Genomic DNA, 25,715 nt, shown 5'->3' with positions numbered 1-25,715 from the left:
GGTGTTTGTTTACCTAAGGAGGGAAGCAGGCCAAAATAAGAGGGTTTTTTTAATTTTCCAAATTAGAAAATTCATTGGAGATAATAATAATAATAATAATAATAATAATAATAATAATAATAGGGAGTGCATGAGAAAGTGGAAAGGAAAATACAGGGTTTCACCAGACAATGAAACCATCGCACTGAACCTGCTTTCTGCCTGTTTGGAGCCAGACACATAAACACATGCACATGGCAATATATGGAGGCGGGCAAAATTATCGCGTTTTCAATTATTGTGTGATTAATTAATTTATTATTGTCCCAGTGCTAGTGTCCATGGGACACTTTCTTTTCTGGACGAGAAACCCTGTCCCATTTTAATATAGCAAAATCTTATAGTACCAAACTCTCAACAGAAAGGATTTTGTAATAGCAGTACCAACCAATAATAACGACTACACTGCCGATGAAAGCGCTGATGAGTTCATAGTAAACAACAGTATGGCAAGTGTAACACGTATGAGTGTCACCTCAACGGATAAGTATTAAGCTGCTGCGTGCTGAGCATTAATTATACTTCAAATGCATCTATTGCAATTTTAGGACGTTATTTATTTTAAATCAAGAAGTTGCCTACAGCCACAGCGTTAACTGGATGGTAACTTTATTGTTTTTGAATGTTCTGAACTCCATACTAGCATGGTATTGACCGGAATAATGGCACTTGGAGTTGTACAGTAGTTCAACTTTCCATCGAGTTGTCTTCCATCAACAGCACCTCGGCTGGTTGGAGCCAAATTGAGTGCTCATTTTTTTGTGTGCCTCAATTGCTTGTCACTTATTGAAAAATCACTCTGACAGTTATCTCATATAATTTCACATAAAACATAATGAGAGTAGTAAATGGCATCAGAGCACGACGACACACATAGAATTTCAAATTAAATCTATTTTTCACATGGCCTGACTAACACTGAATGTAATGAGCGCCCAGTGACGGTAGTGTCTATGCCCTCCGCGGTTCCTGTGCGTCACCAGTGTGTCAACGTTGCAAAAAATACATGCTACTTCACCATCAACCTGCTCCTTCCTCCATTTCTCAGTCTATCAATCCAACCCCCCTCCCCCTCTCCTCTGTTTGTGTTTCCTTACCCATGAACACTTTCCTGCCATTCTTTTATTGCGGCTAATTTTAGAGGAGAGAGAGAGAAAGCTCTGGCCACATCTGCTATCCATTCTTTAAGAGGTGTGTGTTTGCATGTGTTCAAGGGTGGGGGGTTAAACGAGAGCAAAATTAACCTGTGAAAAGGTCAAAAGGGAGAAAAGGAGGGCAGAATGTGAACAACCAGGCTATGGACAAATGCTCAATTTGTAATGAAAGTGTTTAGAGTGAACCATATTGACAAACAAGTGCTATCAAAACCAATACAAGGAGAAAACAAAAAATATTTCCATCAAGATTCTGGGCTTTTCAGCGGCAGTTTCCCAAGCATTCACGGTGGTGTAAAAAACTGTTTGCCCCATTCCTGATTTCTACTTTTTTGCATGTTTGTCACACATATATGTTTCACATAATCAAACAAATTTAAAAAGTACTCAATGACAACACAACTGAACACAAATGCAGTTTTTAAATTACACTTGATAATTAAGGGAGAAAAAAGTGATTGTCCCCCTGTGACAACATAAGTTAATTGATATCCATCAGTCTGGAAGACTTTATAAAACCATTTCTAAAGCTTTGGGACTCCAGCAAACCACAGTGAGAGCCAGAAGTGAAAGGAGTGACCGGCTAACCAAAATTACCCCAAGAGCGCAGCGACAAATCATTCAAGAGGTCACAAAATACCCCACAACAACATCCAACAGCCTTGGTTAAGGTCACTGTTCATGACTCCATCATAAGAAAGACACAAGGCAAAATTGGCCTTCATGGCAGAGTTCCAAGACAAAAACCACTGCTGCAAACAGAATATCAAGGCCTGTCTCAATTTTGCCCGAAAACCAAGACCTTTGGGAAAATACTCTGTGGTCTGACAAGACAAAAGTTGAACTTTTTGGAAGGTGTGTATCCCATTATATCTGGCGTACAACATCATACCAAAAGTAAAATATGGTGGTGGTAGTGTGATGTTTTGCTGTTTCTGGACTTGGAAGACTTGCTGTGATGAATGGAACCATGAATTCTGCTGTGTACCGAGAATGTCCGACCATCTGTTCTTGACCTCAAGGTGAAACCAACTTGAGTTCTGCAGCAGTACACTGATCCAAATCACACCAGCAAGTCCACCTCTGAATGGCTGAAGAAAAACAAAATGAAGACATTGGAGTGGCCTAAGTCCTGACCTGAATCGTATTAGGATGCTGTGGCATGACCAAAAAAGGCGTTTCATGCTGGAAAACCCTCCAATGTGGCTGTCTTGGAAAAGTTATTATTTGACCATTTGACAACAGACAACGGAAATACACATTAGCCAGCAAACACACAGGCATGCAAATGCACAGCGGCCAGCGATGGAAACACAGAGGGCAGAGCGCAATGTGTTTACACGCCTGCGTTGATCCTGTCGTAAACACGGGCAAGAGTGGGGTCACCGCCTGTCACCACTTTCCCTTCCTGTGCCAGCGTTGTCACCCTTCGCTTGTGCAGCCACCACCTCCCCTTATTCCATGCTCCTGTACCCTTGGCTGCCTCCTTGTCCAGGCTCCACCCCTGCTCAGCCAGCTTGTTAAGCGTGCCTCTTAAAGCTGATTAAGTAGTGTTGATCAGCCTTACGTAACACTCACCTCGCACAGATATCGCTGCCAGCCAGTCAGCCAGCCAGCCAGCATACCTCCCTTAGTGCTGCGGTGTGTTGTTTTGAAACACATTGAGAGGAATCACACAGGGTGCTTGAATGAACGCCGCTTCAGTGTGTGCAGCTGCGCCACACGTGGAAAACACACATGCGCCAATGCTTGTGAATGCGGTTTATTCTAAAAACCAAGCTGGCTCATTTGGGAATGCACACGTGGTCGCGACCTCCACAGGTGTCTGTATGCATCCTCAGGGCAGTGGAGATGATCATTTCTGCTTATCGTCTACACCAGGGGTCTCAAACACGCGTCCCGCGGGCCAAATGTGCGGCCCGTGCAAGTTTGATATGGATGCTGTATAGTATCATGTACCCAGAAAAAATTATTACATTTGATTAATGTTCATGTTAAAGGTTAAATAACTGTTAATAGTTATCCTCCCTATCCGTGTGGAAGTGGTAAGTTTTTGGCTATTTAAGTTTAAAGGAAATAACTTGAAGGCTACCGTTTAGGTCGCTAGCTCTCTAGTTTGCGAGTTAAAATGTGTCTCAAGACCCTGCAGTTGCGCAATATGTTGTAAATAAAAAAAGTATAAATGTGGCTATAGTCGTGTTTTGTCATGTCTACAGGGCTCTAATAATGCTTTGTTAATTTTAATCTGAAAAAAATAATTTGTCTACCCACCATTTATTTATTTATTTATTTATCCTGAAGCCATGGTGATAAGTAAAATGGAGTGCACTACTTGGCCGCAACCTGCGGAGGCGCTCTTATTTCACTACTCTGCTGTCTAAAGACAAACATCAACAACGTCATCAACATCTACACTAATGCATAACTCGGCTTTCAGTGTTAGTGCAGACCTGCCAACATACAAATTTATTGTACTTAACATGCAATTTGACTATTGAATACACTTGTATGCTCTTATTTTGTTGCATTTTGCTGGTTTACGTTTCAAGTTTAGTCTGTAAAGTAGATATAAATGAATGGACATTATCAGTTTCTCTAATTACAAATTGGGTGAAAACATTTCTATCCCTTAGAGAGGACACAACAAACACTGCACTAAATGGAGGAACTTACAATGCAATATCATCATAACATTTTGTTTTGTTAAAATTGTAACTAAATGTCTCACTAAATAATTAATATGTGAGAAAGTTTGTCATTATTTTCTTATTTGGTTGTTTTCCCCCAGTTGCTGTTTACTTAGTGTAGTACTATAGTAGAAGTAGATCACTTGGACGTGTTATGTAAAAACATGTAGCTATCTGATGCTGATATCAGAGTATCAAAAGTGCAACAAGAGGGACAAGTGATAATATTTTGTGTTATCACATACTACAGTATTAATTGGCCCTGTACCCTAGAAACCGCCCATGAATGATACGGGAAAAGGCCGAAATGATACTGTGTCAAAGCCCAGGGCAGTGATACTGATAAAATATAGAGTTTAACCATGTCCAGTATCAGCCCTCGTAGCTGTCCACTCAGAGCGCGCTGCTCTGGTATCGTGCCCGTGAAACAACCAATCAGAGAACAGCACACGAGTGCTTAGTGCCTAGTGCTTCTCCAGTCACCAAAAAACCCAAACTTGATTAATGGAACTTTAATTATCAGACATTGATAAGATAAGACTGTTGATAAAATATTATTGTTGAAATATTTTTGCAATTATTGTGTTTACACTGTTTCGATATAATACATGTAAAAAACTGAATTTTTTCTGGAAACAAAACGGTCTTTTGATTAAATAGTATGTGATAATAAGCTCATGATTAAATAGTATGTGATAATAAGATCATCACATGGTTTGTCTGGTATCAGGCCAGGTATCATGCCCCCAAGTGGCAGTATCAGCCCGAAACCAAAGGTCAGTATCACGCTGGGTTAAGGAAAGTTAACCATCAATTAGAATCAGAATCAGAATCAGAATAGGTTTATTGCCATGTATGATCAAACACATACTAGGAATTTGTTTTGGTATAGTAGGTGCAGACACATCTATTAAAAAAGAATGAAAAATATAAAATATGAAAATACAAAATTTCTATTATTATATATATTTTTACTTTTAAGCATTAACTCTGTGATGTCAACATTTTGTCCCACCACTTGTTAACGACACAGTGGAAGGTCTGCTCGGTCCAGCATCTCTGCGCTCCTCTGACTCATGGGCAAAGATTAGAATCCTCAGATGGAGGAAAATAAAGCTGGACATTATGCAAGAGCCCTAGCGGAGTAAGCGCGCGAGAGACAGAAAGGCAGATGATGATGTAACCAGGGAGCAAAATATAGCCATGGAGAGAAGGGTGGGTGGTGGTGATGGTGGTGGTGATGGTTGTGGTGGTGGGGCTTAAACAAGACAAGATAAGACACAAACAGGAGAGGTGTGTGACAGGAGGCCAGCTGACCTAACATGGACGTCCCGTACAGTGCCGTACCTCCCAGTGTCGCTCTCATCAACCTGCCAGACAGCTGAACAATGGCCGTTAATGCGCTCTGCTAAGCAATGAGCTCAACAGTACACACAATCGCACACAGCTGCACAACAATGGTGGACAGCAGCACTCAACGCTTCGAGTCAGACTACATCATCGAAGCTTGAACTGGATTGCTACACCTGGTTTGATTCCGGCCTTTGTGGCACAACTACTGCCTTGCTGTCTTTAGTTTAGTTTATCAGTATGAAAAGTAATACACTGTGTATTAGTAAAGTTTTTTGGGGGGACAATGGTCAGTCACACCCTGAAGTGGACATTGATTGGCTGCCATTGTGTGTTTGGGCTTGTTTAGCATAAGCTGATAGGCTCCCATTGTAGTTGGGAGGGCAAAGAGAGGAGCGGTGAATACCAGAGAAGATGACAAGTGTTCTTACTCTTTGTGATGTGATAATTTCAACACTTTATAAGGACCTGGTGTTTTATTTTAATTTTTATTTGGACATTTTTGGGAGACTGAAACCCCCCTGATGGTTGAAACTGAAGGTTGCAGGCAGCACTTGGGACGAGTGATATCCCAATCCACATTTTTTGGCGTCCTATCCGATCAAATTGTTTAAATATGGTGACAATCCGCTCCTTTTTTTGTACCTATACAGCAGGGGTCTCAAACATGCGGCCCGCGGGGCAAATGTGGCCCGCAGGACACTAGTTTGAGGCCCCCGCCTTGATATGAAAGTTTAATGTTAGTGCGGCCCGCGCAAGTTTGATATGGATGCTGTATGGGATCATGTACCCCAAAAAAATTATTACGTTTGATTAATGTTCATGTTAAAGGTTAAATAACTGTTAATAGTTATCCTCCCTATCCGTGTGGAAGTGGTAAGTTTTTGGCTATTTAAGTTTAAAGGAAATAACTTGAAGGCTACCGTTTAGGTCGCTAGCTCTCTAGTTTGCGAGTTAGCATGTGTCTCAAGACCCTGCAGTTGCGCAATATGTTGTAAATAAAAAGAGTATAAATGTGACTATAGTCGTGTTTTGTCATGTCTACAGGGCTCTAATCATGCTTTGTTCATTTTAATCTGAAAAACTAAACACCACCAACTATATGTGGTTTCTTAAGTTTTTATTATTTGCCGTTTTATTATTATTATTTTATTTATTTATTTATTACTGATTGATTGATTGATTTTCTTTATTCTTGATTTGTTTATTTTTCAACTTATTTTGTGAAGAAAAATAAAAAGTAAGATATTTGAGAACAGTGGAATGTTTTATCAGAGCTTTTCTTGTAGAAAATTGGAACCAAAGCAAAGTTTTTTTAATTTTTTTGTTTTTAATAAATGCGTTTTTTTTTTTTTTTTTTTTGGAAAACCTGATGGGGCCCAGTCTCACCCAGACCCGAGCTCCAGTGGCCCCCCAAGTAAATTGAGTATGAGACCCCTGCGATACAGTCAAATATCCAAGCAACATGGAACTAACTACACTATGGTACATGCAGCATTGTTACACACTGTTTTCCAGGCAACAAAAATGAAAGGGTTATGTAATTGAAGTGACGAGGCATAGCTTAATGTTTAACTTTGACGCCAATGTGGTAATGAGCGATGAATTCATGGCGGAAGTGTGGCGAAAGTCTTTTAAATAACATCTGAAGTCATGTTTCATGCGTATGGGGACCTGGGCGGGAATGGCTGTAAATTTACATGATGTAATGCGTGACGCAACAGGAAACACATTTTAATTTAAGGTATAGACTGAAAAGAGAATTGTATTTTATGCACTGATGGAAAAGTATTACAATTACAGCGTGTGTTGTCAAGAAAAACACAAAAGCAGCAGGTGTGAACACAGAGGAGACAAAGCAGGAAGTAAATAAATGAATGAGAGGAAAGGAAGTTGACGCAGATAAAAGATTGACTGGCAAACACAGAGATAGCCAGTGTTGAACTTTCTACCCTCTGTCAGTGGCTGCACGGTCTTATATAACAGTCCAGTGTACACACACACACACACAGCATCAATTACCTACGCATGAAAGGACACACAACAGCACCTCGTTTTGTGTGATAAATGCATGAACATGCACACAATATGCCACTCGGTTACATTACATGCACACACGCCTGGATACTTTTTTTAAGCATATCTTGGATTTTTACGGATTTGAACATCCACGTTGAGCAACTTGTGCACAATCAATTGCTTCCAGGAATGGGAAGTCTGTGGGAAATTAATGGCGTACAGTTACTGCAAAACCACATTAACCTACTATGTGGACAAACAGGTACAATTCATTTGGATGTCTGACATTGACATGGATGGCCGTCCATACGGGAGCGTTTTCAAGTATTTGAAAGTGGGCGTTCCTTATGTGTTACATTGTTTTCACCCAATGATCAATTCCCATCTGGATTTACTAAAAAAAAGCAGCTTGGGAAAAACTACACTAGATAACTAGCTAACTTCAGTTTAACTTAAGATTTTTAGTACCTACTGTGAGAAAACACCACAAAATATGCTCTAGAGCAGTGATTCTCAACTTGTGGGTCGGGACCCAAAAGTGTGTCATTAGGATGAAGCCATACCAGTTACCAATTCAATAAGTGATATTTTTTTCCCCACACATATAATCACAGAACCTTACAGAAGACAAAACAACAAAAGAACAGTGGGAACATCGGACACCCCAGCAGAACCCCAGGACATTGCTGAAGCACCACACCACCAACCCCGCCAGTCAACCCACCTGGCCCCCGACCCCCCCCCCCCCCAAAGCCCCTGAGTGCACCCACCGAATGCCCAGCACCCCAGCAGTCCCCGCACACCCCGCTGCCCTCCAATAAGATGCCATTTTGGCTGGACCCACAATTACATGTGATCCCTGGGCGGGGCCTACATTTGGATGGATTGTTTATTCTGTTATCCAACAGACCTCTTCCTCGTGCCACAGACATGTCACCAGCATGTGGTCAACATGACAACCGATGTCCAACCATCACTTTACCTCATTATTATTAAATAATAATACTTATACTTATGGGCAACTTTGTAAAGCTTGAGCGGGTCTGTCGGAACACACAGCTGCAGATATCTGCTGGAGAACAGCGCGCCGTATGGAGAGGACAGTGTCTCAGGTTGTGTTGCAAGTACTTCGTGCTACAAGATAGTTTGAAGTTTGAGTTGGACATACTTTAGAGTTTCCAGTGTACAGCATGTATAAAACAGTACAGATTGACTATGAAAATGACAGGCATTATTATCTAAATGGCCAGAAATACAAATGAATAGCAATATAATTGTGTTGTGCCTACAGCCAAGCACACTAGTGATAGCAGTGTTATGCTGCAGTGAGGAAACATGAATTCCACCATGCACTCTTTTGTACAGTACAGGGATGCATGGCAGTTGTCTAATAATCTAATGATAACGAGCCCCAAAACATGCCATATAATGAACAGTAGCTTCCATACTGCAATCGATTTCAGATTTAATATGATTGAAGCCTAATCCTTTGGCATTTTCTTTAAATTATAGTCGACCAATAAGACAGTTGCTCATTCCGACACGCTCAGATTCCACACTCACACAGACCTCTGCACGCTGCTATCTACCCTTAAGGAGTACAAGTTCAACAAACCTGGTTAAACCGTGGGCTAGACAAAAACAATAACCCAACTAACAAATAAAACACCTACACATGCAGGGGTGCGGGCTGTATAATCAATAAAAAGCCTGCAGACAAACTCCTGTTGAATCACTAAACTTGGATGACTGGATGATGACTGGATGACTTGTAGTTAAGTTAGCTTTTGGCTTGGGTCCTACTTATGTATACACTTTTCTTGAAAGAACTGAAAAAATTATGCCTTACAATCATATGATATTTTGCATCTTTCTACTTCTACAAAGGCAACACCATACATCAGGGGTCTCAAACTCAATTTACTTGGGGGGCCACTGGAGCTCGGGTCTGGGTGAGACTGTGCCGCATCAGGTTTTCAAAAAAACAAAAAAACGCATTTATTAAAAAAATTTTTGCTTTGGTTCCAATTTTCTACAAGGAAAGCTCTGATAAAACATTCCACTGTTCTCAAATATCTTACTTTTAATTTTTCTACACAAAATAAGATGAAAAATAAATAAACAAATCAAGAATAAAGAAAATCAATCAATCAGTAATAAATAAATCAAGATAATAATAATAATAAAACGGCAGATAATAAAAACTTTAACCACATATAGTTGGTGGGTAGACAAATTATTTTTTTTAAAAAAATATCACCTTGTTAACAGTATCGTGATATATTGTGATACATAGTATTGTGAGCCTAGTATTGTGATACGTATCGTATCGCCAGATTCTTGCCAACACACACCCCTACTGGCAACACACTTGTGTCTCGCCTACAGTCAATCATGGTGATGGTGGCAGCATCGAGGTCTGGGGCTGCACCGCGGTTTCTTTGAGGAAAAACATGAATTCAACATTTACTGTGACGATGTGCAGCACAGCATGTACTCCTCCCTTTGGCAACCTGGTTGCATTGAAGTTTTTCAACATGATAACCAGTCCAAACACACTTCCATACTTGATGATCGTTCGCTGAGCCTTGCATGGACCAAATAACGGTTATCAATTTCAGATTCAATACATGGGATTTGAGCTTATTCTTTCTGGTTAGATATCCCACATACACATAGACCTCTGTCCGCCACATGCTCTACTAAAAAACAATAGGGAGAATGAGCAATAAGACCCTGGCTAATCATTGGACCAGACAACAACCATGACCCAGCTAACACCTAAAAAACCCTACATGTGCAAAGGTGCAGGCTGGATCAATAAAAAGCCTACAAGACCCTTGTGTTGATGCACTAAAGTTTAATATATATATATATATATTAAAACATCAACTGGCATCTCAGAAAAGAGCCTAACATGCTGCACTTAGGACTAGTTTCCAAGGGAACGTGTATACAATGTGTTATTGATCGCATGCACGGAATCTGCTGGAGTGCTGCCACGATTCATCACGCCCACTCAAAGAGTCATTAAAACATTAAAGTGCTCATGACACCAAAACACATATTCACCGCAAAAGTAACATTGAATATTGCATATTTCCTGTTACTGCATGTGTACTCACATTTAAAAAAATATATTCTGTATATATATTTTGACACTTTTCATCAATGAAACCTATCTACTTCAGGGAAGACTGGAAGAGGAGGAAGAAGTGACGTTTCGGCGAGAACCCTCCCCATCCAGAAGTGCCCATGGACGGATGATAACAGTAGAACAACTGGGTTTTCTAATAAAGTGCTTGTAGAGAGGCTGAGCAGACTCTTACAACGACGTGCCTGATCATGCACTATTCATTCCCTCTATCAGATTCCACCTGAGTGTTACTGATTTTTTTTCCCGCCTCTTTCCTTCAATGATCCGCTACTTGCTCTTTACTCACATCCTAGTCACCTTCCTTGATCAATTATGGACTCTCCCCCCTAAATGACAGTGTGTGTGTACATCCATTAGACCTATACATACCAGTGAGTGATTGAACCTACTGGAATGCAACTGCCTGGTAGTTACGTAATTTCACAAGGCCACATCTGATTCTAAAAACGGACATGGATAAAAGTATTGTGATCTGTAGGGCAGGGACACACACACACACACACACGCACACAAAGCATGCTGCTTGACCTTATATCATGGGCCTTATGACAATGAAAAAAGTAACGATAACCATAGAACTGGAAATGGAACTTAATGCAACAAAAACTATTATTATATAGCGACAATAACTCACTTGTCTCTGTCCTGGCTGTGTAGTACAATATGGCGACATGTAGTTTGACAATGATAACACTAAAAAGGACAGAAAAAAGAAGCCAGCTGTGTTTATTCTTAAAGGAAAACATCTATTTATGCGAAACATGACCACATGTCTTTCTCTTTTCAGTGTGTTCTAAAGAGAAAAAAACAACAAGCATGTGGGGGGCTCAAAAGGACCCCCCCCCAAAAAAATTAGAAAAAAAATAAAAAGGTGACATAAGACACTTACTGGCATCATTAAATCAGATCTCAGACCAAATTCATTCATTCATTCATTTTCTACCGCTTTTTCCTAATGAGGGTCACGGGGGGATACTGGAGCCTATCCCAGCTGTCTTCGGGCGAGAGGCGGGGTACACCCTGGACTGGCCGCCAACCAATCACAGGGCACATATAGACAAACAACCATTCACACTCACATTCATACCTATGGACAATTTGGAGTCGCCAATTAACCTAGCATGTTTTTGGAATGTGGGAGGAAACCGGAGTACCCGGAGAAAACCCACGCATGCACGGGGAGAACATGCAAACTCCACACAGAGATGGCCGAGGGTGGAATTGAACCCTGGTCTCCTAGCTGTGAGGTCTGCGCGCTAACCACACATTGCTAAATTGTTTTAGTAGCTTCTTTAACGACCAGCATGTGCCTAGACGTTGAACTCCAATCCCATTCTGCGATAGCACTCAAAGATGGAAGGCACTTGCTGTTACGCACAGAGAAGTTTTACTAGACCAGCCAGTTTGCAGGTGTGCGTGTGTGCTGATGTTCATGCATGTGTGTTTGTGTGTGTGTGTGTGTGTGTGTGTGTGTGTGTGTGTGCAGCGTGCTCAACTTCCATGATGCTCAGCACTGATGGTCGGCATGGTCATTAAACTTTAATCCTTCTGCTTTCCTATAAATACTTTTCCAATGATCTGATGCATTATTCAGTTTCTCTTAGGCCAGCGCAGACTAACACATACACAACACCTGAGAAGCAAACAACAAAAGAGCCTTTTGGAGAGGATGATGGCTCGAGGGGAAGAACATTTAAAAGTTTACATGGAAGCGTTTTAGGCTTTAACTTTTTTTTGGGACATCCCGCAACTCTTGATGCACTCCGACAATGACAGACAGGCCAACTGCACAGTCTGAGTCATGTTGTCAGTCATCAGCGTTGTATCTGCTCAGTGAATCATGCCAGCTCGTAAATCAGAAGCAGAGGGGGAAAAAAAGGAGCAGGATAGGATATGAAGCCAGAAAGAGGAGGAGAAGGTGGTTAATGGAAGAAGATCTGCCACTGGGGTATTCCAGCACGGATTGGTGACACAGGAGTGATAGTGAAATGCAGCAGAGGATGGTGGGCCGGGAAGGTCAATCGATGCTTCAAAAAGGTTTCACGTCAGTGTATGCGCACACAGTTATTTCAACAAAAAAAAAACATCTCCTTCTGGCTAGGACGTGTGGTCAAAACGGTTCCATCTGGCACGTAGAGTCAGACGCCTGGCTAGGGAACAGAGGCAGACCTGCGTGAGGATGATTAGCGATCATTTGGGTTTATTTAGCCCGATGTATCAGCTTTGTAAATCTAGAGCGATGAGACAACGTTGGCATTTGAGAATGAGGAAGTATCAGCTGATGAAAGGCAGATGGTGTTGGTTTGTTTTTTTTTTGTTTTAAATCCAGTTTCGACTAAGAAGTATACAGTCATCCCTTGTTTATGTTGGTTCATTGGTTCCAGTGCCTATTGGGAAAATAGGTGGTTTTCCTAGGATTCAATATTAAGTGACCTAGGATTCATTCATTCATTCATTCATTTTCTACCGCTTTTTCCTCACGAGGGTCGCTGAGGGGTGCTGGAGCCTATCCCAGCTGTCTTCGGGCGAGAGGCGGGGTACACCCTGGACTGGTTGCCAGCCAATCACTGAGCACATATAGACAAACAACCATTCACACTCACATTCATACCTATGGACAATTTGGAGTCAGCAGTTAACCTAGCATGTTTTTGGAATGTGGGAGGAAACCGGAGTACCCGGAGAAAACCAACGCAAGCACGGGAAGAACATGCAAACTCCACACAGAGATGGCCGAGGGTGGAATTAAACCCTGGTCTCCTAGCTGTGAGGTCTGCGCGCTAACCAAGGATTCAATATTAATAAATAACAAATAGAATAGAAAAACTGTACCATTGTAAAACATATTACCTAATACTGAAGACATGATAAGTAATAATTACACATAACTCACCGTTAGCATTGGGAAAGTTCCTTGTTATAGTAGTACCTCTAACCTAATGTGGGTCAATCACAATGGCTTTTGAAAAGTTTGAACCAACGCCATGTAGCATGTTAGGACTGTACTTCAGTTTGCCACGGTACACTAAACTAACAGTTTGTGGTTTCCATGTCAATCACTTAACAAGTCTAACAATAATACATGCCCGCATAGTCTGTTTATAAGCACCCACACATGAAAAATCATCATCGGCTAACCTAGCATGATGTTGCCGTTGAAATGTATATAATGCAGTGCACTGTAGCTCACTGGTTCCAAACCCGTCCGTGAAAAAATTATTTCCACGAAGTAGGACTCCTTTATAAGTGGAATATTTTCATTGTTAAAGCATAGAAAAACAGTTTACAATCTTCTGAATATGTTTGATATTATTAGAGCCCTCTAGACATGAAATAACACCCTTATAGTCATACATTACATTGGTATTACCCAATATAGTAGATATAATCAGAGAATAAAACTATTTGAGACTGTTTTACCTTGGACAGGAAGTGACGTCTGGGGCTCAGAGTTGAGTTTTAGCTTGTTGTGGGCTATGGTCACAACAGTAAATTGTGTTATTATTATGATTATCACTGTGCCTGTTGTGAGATAATTTAAACCTGCAATTGAACCAACGCCATGTAGCACGGGAGGACTATAGTTGAGTTTGCCACGGTACACTAACTGTATATAATGCATAGAATGCAATGCACTGTAGTTCACTGGTTGCAAACCTAATAACCGCAAAAAACTAATTTCCGCAAAGTAGGACTCCTTCATAAGTGGAATATTTTTATAGTTAAGGCATAAAAAAACAGTTTACAATCTTCTGAATATGTTTGACATTATTACTGTAGAGATGAAATAACACTCTTATAGTCACCTTTACATTGGTATTACCCAATATAGTAAATATAATCAGAGAAAATAAGCCATTTGAGACTGTTGACTGACTTGGACAGGAAGTGACGTTGGGGGTTCAGAGTTGAGTTTTAGCTTGTTGTGGGCTATGGCCACAACAGTAAATTGTGTTATTATTATGATTATCACTGTGCTTGTTGTGAGATAATTTAAAACTGCAATAAAATATGGTTATTTAAGTTTGGTGCATCGGTAGTGGTCTCACCGAACAATTACTGACACCTAGTGACCGATGTAGGATACTACATTCACACATCGGTGGTCTTAATGGCTTATACTGTACAGTATTTGTATTTTTGTTTTTAAAAAGGTGCGTTCATACAAAGCCAAGATTGTCTTTTTGCTATCAAAGGTGTCCATTGTTGTTCTGTCTTCTCTTTATGCGCTGGCAGGTTACAGAGGGCCTCACTGTTACGATGTCATGCTATATAAACTGATGTCGTTCACGCCATCCCGCTTGGACACCCCATAGTGGAAAATTAGATAAGGCTCATCAAGCCAGATCAGGCTTTTCCATTCCAAATCATACCGCGAACTAGTGGACCCCTTGGTGGAAATGTGGCTATAAATACAAGCCTGGACAGGTGGCATCTTTCGGGGCTGTACCTGAACCTTCAAACAGTCCAGCTGTTGTTGAAGGCTCCTTTTCCATTTAGGTAATGTTGACTGAAATCCATTTTTTTTCTAAATTAATGACTTGTTGACATATTACCTTTGACACGGCACGGGCTGGCGCTTAGAGCCTCGCCTATAAAAAAATGCTTTGTCTGTGAGGTGTTGGCTCAAAGTTCAACACGAACACTTCAGAGAACAAGTCTGAACATGGAAGGTGGAGGTAGAGAAAAGAAAAAAATAGGTAAAGGAGGAAGAGAGGGAGAAAAAAAAAAGCCCAAACGTGATCTCACATTCCTTACATGGGGTGGCGGGATGGAGGGAGAAACAAGGAGAAGCGAGGGGGGTGGGATGAAGGGAAGAGGTGACAAGAGAGAAAGTTTAACTTGGCGCCAGACGGCATTTCATTACCCCGGCACGTATACACACAAAATGTTGCCACTATGCGAGCGCTTGGCTGAGGCTCTGTTAGTCACTTCCCATCAGCCAAAATTAGATTAGATATTTGTCCTACACCCCCCCCCACACACTTCCCCCTCTTTCTTCCCCAGGCCAGCACAGAGGCAGATTCCCAGATAAAAATAGCTAGAGAAACTATTCAAACACCGCTGCCTTTCTACAGGGTGTGGACCAGAGAGGGGTTAGAGAGGGGTTAGGACCATCACACTCACAGTCTTCCTTGAATGTGAAGGGCCAGCACAGTAGGTCAGTATGATAGCGGTCACATGCAATCAACCGCAGGGAAGCTCCAACTACTCTGCATGCATTACTCTGCATAACACTCCATATTATGTTTATCATCTGTAACGGGCCATTGATAAAATACAGTGGCGCTCCAACAAAATCGCCCCTGTTGTGTATCATCCATTCATTCATTTAGCCATACTTGTTTCAGAGATAGATGCATTTCCTTTTTGCATCTATTTCCTTGGACTGTGGGAATTTTGAGTTTCCACTGTTATTACATCCCTTTTTTTTCCCCTCTGTGTCTTGGATTGTCAACGGTAGAGGATCCCTGCTGAGTTCTCACCTGGAATGCACATGATCAGCCTGCCTTTTTTTCTGATCCCTCACCGTGTAACGATACCCTCAGCATGACCAGCATTATTGGGGCTAATCCAAGAAGATTAGGAGTATACATTACAACAGTGCCGCCGACCCGCTACTGTGGGGGCAGCGCCACCGGGGGCAGGATTATAAGCACCCAGAGGGGGATATGATGTCATTAGGGACTATGTACTAAAGACTAAGTGATGTGACACTCTTGATTATAATGAAGAGACTCTCCAGGCTGTAAAGTTAAGTCTGTTGTGTCGTTTCCCCCCATCCGAAAATAAAAGCTCTTGAGGATCAGAAGAATAGAGTTACCTGGTCGTCACGTGTGCCGATCATACTCGGATCGGTTTCAGTGGCGCCTTGGTCACCGAGAACCTGTTATACACACCCTTGCACACACACACTTTGTTCACAAGTAATACCTTTCACGCACACTCTCTCATGCATGTAACATCTGCCCACCCAGAAAAACACCCAACCTCCTTTGTGTACACACTTGATATACTTGATATACAAAAACACGCCGCTGTGTGTCCCTCACACCAAGTCACCTCAGCGACAATGCCGCCACGTAAAATCCCTGTATAACATTACAACACACACACACACATGCATGCATGTATAAATACGCACGCACAAGGGCAGCTGCTGGTCAATCTTACAGTATTCTGCACACATTTGCATGTATTAACGTGTATTAAGTCTAAGCTACAAAGTTTCATTGGGGCCAAAATTTTGTAGGCACCCTTCTCCTTGTGAAAATTTAGTAGGGGCGGTGGGAAGTGACCTCCATAAATTGGCTCTGGAGCGTGCCGCCATGGAATCTTATGAAAATGTAGTCCACAAAGTGAGTTTTACTTGTCAATGTGGCATGTCCATCATGAGTAAACCCACAAAAATGTCTCAAAAACTTACACCCAAATAGACACGTTTGAAAGAACAATTTTGGCAAATTTTTCAGACTCCTTCAAAAAATTTTGACACATCGCTACCAAATTGAACCATAGCAACTTGACACATGGGTGATGCAAAATTGTAACAAAACAGTGTACATATACCGGTGCATAAGCGGCAATTTTAGGCATCAGCTTTGCAGTTCAATTCCAGCTTCAAGTCGTTTAGAATAAAAGTATACATATAGTGATAATATTTCAAGAATAAAGTTGTAATGGTAATGGTTTTATTTCATTTGAACATGCATCAGATTACAATTGAATGCATCACATAATCAGTTCACGGTTCCACATGTCCAAAAAGAGTAGGAAGAAGCAAAGCTTATTAAATCCTACCCCTCCATCTGACATAGACAGACTTTCTTTATCAGTGAAATTGCCAATGAAATGTCGTTGCCTGGCTCCCGTGTAATAATAAATAATAATAATGTGGAGAATAAATAGATTACATCAAATATGAACAACAATGTACAGTGTAAACATTAATTTGTACAAATAATTTAGAATAAATAACAATAATGGTACTTTTACAATCAGTAACTTACATTTGTTCACTTCCTGCTTTCCTAATATAGTTTAAGGTTGTTTTTTTTTTTGTTTTTTTTTGTCACGTACTGAAATACGAGGTGATATGACCATCCAATGACATAATGGGTACCATAGTAAGTGTCAATATAGTGATATGTATAGCACATCATGACTGGTTCAAGACTCTTCATCCTTGTATTTAGCAAACATCAACTGCTTGTTTCTTGAATTGGCTCATCGTTGTGCATTGTTTGAGGGTCTTACTCAATCCATTCCATAGTTTGATTCCACATACTGAAATGCTATGGCTTTTTAACGTAGTCCTACCATATAAGTGTTGTGATTATGTTTTGAAAACAAGCACGTGTTATGTTTTATGGTGGTTTTTGCCACTGTGTGTGGGCTGAGCGTGGCACAGAAGTTGCATGGATCGCTATGGTGACTGAAAATGACATTCACGGCGCCCCATATGGATTGTGTTCCAAATGCTTTGGAAGATATGGTAGCATACATTCAATAAAGTACAAACGCTGACATTTTGATTTATGACCAATTAGTTAAGTTCAACCTTTGCTTGTGCAAAAACGTTGTTCTTAATGTTAGACGCGTTTTCCAACCAATCTTGCTCAAATTTTTACAAACATGGCATTGTCAGTCCCCAGAAACTGCGAAGCAAATTTAGTTGTGATTTTAATAAATACCCTGAGTGAGTCAGATGTTTCAAACTTTTGATTTAATAACAGTGCCATCATGTGGTGTACCTGTAAGAGAAATAATACGGCATGCACTGCAGTAGGGAATGTTTCTTGTGTGTTCTCGGAGTTAGAAGACTTAGCTTACATAAACACATACAGACAATTTGTCAAATTATTATACAACTTTGAGGATATTTGTATTCCATGTATGCTCACGTGTGTCTTCCAAATTCAGTGCATCTGTGTGCAAATGCATGTTTCTACAAGTCGTCGTGAGTGGGATCTGGAAATGCTTGCAGAGATACTGACTGTTGTGTTTCCCCTCATGCGTAATGCAACACAGCCGGCAACTATTAACCTTCTAAGCAGGAATGTGGGAGGTCCAAGAATTCCAATAAAAAAAAGCAGCAGCAGCAGCAGTGTGTGTGTGTGTGTGTGTGTGTGTGCTTACTCACATGTATGCATTGGCCAAAAGTTATCAGTCAACAGCCTGTCCCGCACAGACATGCAGCCAGTAACTAATAGAGTCAATATGGGGTCACGCTGTGGTTCTAATCAATGATGTTCAAGTAAAACTGGCCTCACAGACAAAAAGCCTTGGGACATATTCAGCAGAGCTTTAATGGAGGTTTTCACTTTTGCAGCATTTCACAAGTATTTCATATATATTTCGGAATGAACCTAAAATGAACTAGAGTATAACCTTTACAGGTGAGATTCATTTGAGCTTGGTCAATACTTGCATGCAATGCACGTTATATACCTAACTTTTTTTTTTTGAGTAGTATATAATCAATAATCAATCCACAGGAGTCAATAGCGCGATCGGAGGTTAATGTGAAAGGCAGCAATTGGGTCCGTCAAGGGTAATACTGCCTTGCCCCCCATGCCCACGGCCCTTATGGTCAAGGGCGACACAGCACTAATAGCAGGGAGGTCCATTAGTGTCGACTGGCTGAGCACATTGTTCCCTTTGGTCACATTCCTGGCTAAATACAGACATTTTCACCACTGGAATCAGCCCCCCCCCCCCCACCACCACCACCACCACCACACACACACACACACACACACACACACCTCTCTTTCAGAAGTCATTTGTCAACAGAGGCCACTGGAATATATGTACTTTTTAAAACATTATTTTTTTTGTACAGGAATGGGATGTGACATGTTTGAGGTCATTGAAAACATACTTATGTGAAGTTATGTAAGTAAGTATCAAACGTGCCTCCCTTTCCAGATCAAATTCCGTGGCTTCACTCTATTATAATATTTAAAAAATGTATTAATTCATAAATCATGCCGTTTCATGGTTAAATACAGTACTATTATTTTTAACATGTGCATATTTAAGCAAATTGTATGCATTTTTTGCCCAAGTCAAGCATAAAAATTTATAAAATTAACTAAAGACATTATATGTGCCCTGTGATTGGCTGGCGACCAGTCCAGGGTGTACCCCGCCTCTCGCCCGAAGACAGCTGGGATAGGCTCCAGCACTCCCCGCGACCCTCGTGAGGAAAAAGCGGTAGAAAATGAATGAATGAATGAATGTGCATATTTAGGCAAATTTTATGTATTTCTTTCCTAAGTCAAGCATAAAAATTTATAAAATTAACTAAAGACATTATATGTGCCCTGTGATTGACTGGCGACCAGTCCGGGGTGTACCCCGCCTGTACCCCGAAGACAGCTGCGATAAGCTCCAGCAACCCCCCCACCCCCCGCGACCCTTGTGAGGAAAAAGCGGCAGAAAATGAATGAATAAATGAACTATATAATAAGGCATCCAAAAATGTTAAAGATTAGTAGGTGCCAATACTGTAATGTTACTGTATCGCCAGAACAATATGATTTTATTGCATATATAATAATACTGGATAAAAATCTCAAATAAAACACTGTTGCGTCAATAATTCACACCAAGCTAACACTGAACTTCCTGTCCGCCCGCCACTCAGCTCCACTCGGGAAGACATTTCTAACAACACACAAGCACAAGTCTCATTTATGGCTTAAATGGCTTATTTACTCTTATGTCTACTATATTGTGTAATACCAGTGTAAAGATGACTATAGGGGTGTTAGTTCATGTCTACAGGGCTCTAATGTTAAAAAAGTATACTTTAATGTTTTTTGAAGATGCAAAAGATTGTTTTTTTTTATGCTCCAACTAGAAAAATATTACATTCTATTTATAAGAAATCCTACTTCCTGGAAATGTACTTGTTATGGCCATGTCTGGAACCAATTAACCACGATTAACTGTACAATATCATTTTGGAGAGTGCAATTACTACAATTTCAAATTGTGACAATTGCGTTAAGCATCTAAGTTTGTTACCAAACCGCACAAGAAGTAGAAAAAGTGGTCAGATGTGAACCCAAGCATCAAAACATGCAACAAATGAGCCTTTTGTTCCTGTTTGAATGCTTCTGATTGGTTAAAATAACTCTTGCTTATGCCAATTGTATGAAACACAAACAGTGCGGACTTTATTCTACCCCTGAAAGGAAAGATTAAACATTTTTCAAATACCAGTGTACTTAGCGTCACTGACAGCCAACATTTTTTTTTTTTATGAAAAACCGTTGTGACGACTCGCGCTCCGGGGCGTTTGTATTACAACTCCATAAAATACACGCTTTGTGTATTCTCTTGTGTAAATATGACACTGATAAAAACACAGCATCGTCCACCTCGGGGTTTGTAAAGGGGAGGGAAAAAAAAAACGGCCGTTCCTCAGTGCTGATTAAACAGAAGATAACCAGTTTTCTTAAAAGGCGCCATCTATTTCAGTCGTGTAGAGCCTGATCGCAGCACTGCCTCTTACCATAAATCAGGTCATAAAACTGTATTGGGATAATGGGAGGTAGTGGGTTTTTTTCCTGTGGTCAGCAATGTGAGCCTGATTTTACTGATCATCTCTGCGGCCGAAAGCGTTTCCTTTGGTCTTTTTTTGCCTTAATGCCACATTTTGACCACAGTTTGGGTTAGATATACGTCAATCCAAATGATGCCCAAATGGGCAAAGAAGTTGATGGTCAAGCGTTGAATGATAAAAAATTCACTGTGTTGGAAAGACAGCACACTACCAGCCACACTGCACCATTACAAGGACAATGAGAGGTCCCTGGCCCCCACAAGTCCACGCACAATCGGCCTCGGGGGCCTGCCCCACTCCCACCATTGTCCCACACTCCACACACACACACACACACACAATGGCCACTCCAGAGCCAGGGGTCCAGCTACTATGCAATTCCATTGCACAAAGACGCACAACAGTCCTTATCCCGTCAGAGACAAGAGAGAAGAATGAATGAGGATGAAAAATGAGGATGGAGTGTGTAGCCATGATAAAGTCGACAGAATACAGTACAAGTATATAATCATAAACAACTTTGCGGAGATAGATCGCTACCCGCCCACTAATACAACCTCTGGAGGACTTAAAAGTAGCAAAAAAAATCTATTTAGGTTACAGTACATGTCCAGCAGTGGCATCAAAACAAAACCACAGAAGCAACAGTTTACGACACAGTCTTTTTACCCAACACATTTCCAGGAAAAAAACACCCAGAGGTGAAGGATTAAAAACTTGTGTTCTGATTGGGAATACAAGAACAGCAGGAGATCAGACAGATCAGGGCAGGGCAGATTAAAATACTTTAATAAATGCTTGAAAAATGCAGCTACAAACGGTCAGATTTGTTATTAGAAAATTAATCAATTAATCTATCTGGAGATAAATGCAATACAAAATGTATCATGCAAATTTAAATAATCTGTCCGAGGGTCAAACCACCGAACTATTATTATTGACTGCTTACTTTAAAGTAACATTTTAAATGCCGCAGTAAAACATATAAATTATAAAATGCTTAGTTTGCATTTTCATTCATACATTTCCATTTTTACTTGTCTGTTATCGCAAAACAGTTTAGTTAAGCCCTGATTTGATTACATTGATGCTCTCTGACCTGAGGTGTCACACACAGGATGGAATTAAACGACTTAAGGCTGAGTTAAGGAAATTAAAAAGGACTCATGGCACTCAAATGTGATGTTTTACAGAATAAATGACAACTTCAAGTAGTGATTTAGCGCATTATTAGTTCATCAAGGCTACAGAAATTAGAGCGGTGTTAAGATAGCTAACGCCAGTGCTTGTTTACACTCCTAAAAGCCAAAGGAAAAGCAAACTACACACTGCTAATACTTAAATGTACGCTGATATGAGATATGGCAAAGTTTTGCTCAAGTTGCTGTTTTTGGTAATTGTGGTGAAGTATTTTCCATTACAAATTATACAACTCTAGGGTGAATTGAGGAAATTAAAAGGACTCTGACACTTAGATGTATTAAATGAAGATGTAATATATCAAATCAGTACATTATTACTTCAAGGCTACAACACTTTCCACCCCTAACACACACACACACACACACATGGTTAGGATAAAGGAAAAATACATTCTTGACATTCACGGTGCGGCTGACAAGCACACACGCTGCATACATCAGACCCATAAACACTATCAATATTTAGTAGCTTCCCAGAAGAAGGACTTGACTTGCAATGCAAAAAGGCATACAAGTTCATGATGGGATGCCTGGCCGCCTCGTCGGGTGCAGCGAGGAGTGTGTGTAGGAATGTGGAGGGGGGGGACTATGGGTGCAGCGAGAGTCAGGAGGGGACATGGCTCATGGGGGGTGGGGGGGAAGGGAGTCCCAAGTGCAGGAAAAAAAATGACAGAATGTGCAGGACAAAAACAAGTTATTAAATATGTATGTGTTTTGGGGATCTATATAATCTGTATTATTATACCACCTATGACCTCTATTGAGACAGGGCTAGTTTAATTATGATAACTTGCACTACCAGCACAAATGCTTGCACTTCCTCTTTAGTTTCTCGAGGTGTGTGTGTGTGTGGGGGGGGGGCTGATTTGCTTTGGCTTTCTGCACACAAGAAGAAACTTATGCAAGCATTTCAGGAATTAGACACACACACACAAACCTCAGCTGACTACCGGGAAGCCCCATTTGTTGCTCTCATTGGGTTAATATCAGCTACCTACTTTACAGTACTTTGAATTGTCCATTTTTATTGATATTATTATTGTTTTCTAATTCCTCTGGACTGTCTTTTCTAATCTGTCTCTCTGGTCGAGACAGACGGCCACCCCACGCGTCTCATATGCATGAAGTGTTCTAAATGTAAAGTGAATTGAGATAACTTTTGTCATTAATTGAGGATTTATGAATGAAAAAAATTGACTTAGCAAAACAGAAGGATTCAGGGTAGATACTGAATGATGGCATTGTGGTGGGTTGCCAGGGTGACACAACCTTACTGTAGTTTAACCGCTTCCTCTTTAAAATAGTTGTAATATAAAGAGTACAGTACAGTTCAATATGCAGTAGATCTGTTTTTTAAGAAGCAGCGTCAAATCAACAGGTTGTTAGTGGAAAAGTACAGTAAAGTATATATCACTTACCGCTATCTCCAGGTGTCTTCATTGTTTATGTGTAAAAGTTGGAGAAACTCCGCCAACTGGGGTCTTTTCCTCCGTTTTCCACACCGGGACAACTTGTGAAGCGAAGCCGACCGAGGGGGCTCGCTCGCGGTTGAGCTTAGCGCTTAGAGTCCGGCGTTACGGCGGGTGGTGGAGGTTGACTGCTTCTTCGATTTCTCGTCCCCTCAAGGTTGAGTTGGGGGGGAGGCGGTCGACCGTCCGAAGTACCGTCCGGACTCACGCAGAAAAGCCCTTTCAGTCTTTCAGTAACTTCTTTGCCGAACTCTCCAGCGGCGAGTGCTGCTTCTTACTCCGCTTCGGCCGCATCTTCGTCAGTGTTCGACATGTTGCCGCCGAGCTTTGACGTTACTTCCCCACAACAAGACTTCGCTCCCTGACGGACTTTTTTCGCTCTCTACCAGCCTCTTCTCTGGCGCTCACGCCACTCTTCTTCTTCGTCTTCTTCTTCCCCTTCTTCTTCTTCTTCCTCCGTCCCGCCCCCTCCCCTCCACCCGTCACGCCTCGCTCAGTCCTCCGGGTGTTGTGTTTCGCTCCCTCGCTTCCGCGTAAGACCCGCCCACTTTGACGGGGGCGGAGGGAGGCGTGGTGTAAGCACGAGTCAGGGTCCCACGAGTTGGCGTCACTCTGCAAGCAAGCGCGCGCGCTGTTGTCATGGACACCTCCCAAGCTCGCCGACGTGATGACGTCACATCCGACGTGAGCGCGATTGACGTCAATCATGATACTCAGGTTAGTGACTGTTAGCAGGCTAACTGAATGTTTTATTATTATTTAGGATTAGAAAGATTAGAGAAATGAATTAATTTGTTAAATTACTTAAATGATTAAATATGTAATTGATCCATTTAAAAGTTAAAAAGTAAAAAATTAATAGTAAAGTAATAGTCAAAAGTAGCGTTTTGTTCATGTATATTGCTTACAAATTAATTTGTTGAATAGATTGGAAATGATTAATAAAATTTTGAAAAATTATTAAATTAACAAAAAAATATTGTTCAAGTTTAGAAATCATAGTCAGTTTTTTGTTCACATGTTTCAAACTGAAAAAAAAATAATTTGTTAAATAAATTACTTTCAATTATGAATTAAATATTTAACCAACATTGTAAAACATTAAGAAAAAGTAAACAATTATATTGTTCAAGTTGACAAGTTTCCAGTTTTTCTGTTCACATGTATTCTTAAGGATGAAATGATTATTAATAAATGAATTACATCATTAGTTTAATGATGATAATACAGTGGTATGAAAAAGTGGTACTTTTCAAGATTTCCCTCAATGAACATTTTTTATAGGACTTTTTTCATGCCTGTGCAAAGATGAGATTGCAACACTTCCACGCAACTGTGAACTTTCTCCAATCCTTGAAAATTCCCCCGCACATTATGGCCAACGATTGTCATTTTCACCAATCAAATTTGTTCCTGACAAGCGCTCAAGTGTGCACATCAACTATCTAACCAATCAAATGTATCCCTGCATCGCCCACCCATGTCCTCGCTCCCTTGTTGACATTAACAAAGATGTAGACACATGATGATAATCTCTCATATATCAACAAATTCCCCGATGTGTTCAATGAAAGCAGGAGTAAAGTACATACAATGTGTTGGAACGTGCAATTTTATGATTGACAAGCACTCGCAAACATCAACCACAAAACATAGATGACAGTGGACAGTCAGGGATCCTTTGGTGGTGTTTGCGTTCCAAACTATGCAAACATTTGTGTGTAAAAATGGCAGCATATGGAACACACTATAGCTATAGCTATACTAATATTACAGATGCACTTTATGAATAAATAATACACTGAAAATGATCTCAATAGGCATACAGTTGTGGATACAATTATTACCTCCTGTATGAAATTTGAAGTTTCTTAAAGATTATCCCAGGAATTATTTAAGGAAAAACTAAAATGACCAGGGGCTGCACGGTGTAAAGTGGTTAGTGTGCAGGCCTCACAGCTAGGAGACCCGAGTTCAATTCTACCCTCGGCTATCTCTGTGTGGAGTTTGCATGTTCTCCCCGTGCATGCGTGGGTTTTTCCGGGGACTCCGGTTTCCTCTC

General features: G+C 40.8%; 1 protein-coding gene across 1 annotated transcript in view; it reads right to left on the bottom strand.

The window, feature by feature from the left end:
- Positions 1-24,253, bottom strand: part of erfl3 (Ets2 repressor factor like 3) — a 60,206-nt gene extending 35,953 nt beyond the window's left edge. Inside the window, exon 1 of the mRNA XM_058052871.2 lies at positions 23,603-24,253. Within this exon, the coding sequence (XP_057908854.2) occupies positions 23,603-23,624 (22 nt within the window). The 5' untranslated portion in view covers positions 23,625-24,253. The remainder of the gene's footprint in view (positions 1-23,602) is intronic.
- Between the last annotated feature and the right edge of the window lie 1,462 nt (positions 24,254-25,715).

This window comes from Doryrhamphus excisus, linkage group LG5, assembly GCF_037039965.1.
Source record: "Doryrhamphus excisus strain RoL-2023G ecotype Guam linkage group LG5, RoL_Dexc_Guam_v1.1, whole genome shotgun sequence".
Taxonomy (NCBI): Eukaryota; Metazoa; Chordata; class Actinopteri; order Syngnathiformes; family Syngnathidae; genus Doryrhamphus; species Doryrhamphus excisus.
Note: the sequence above shows the minus strand (reverse complement) of the source record. Positions and strands in the feature narration are given on the sequence as shown.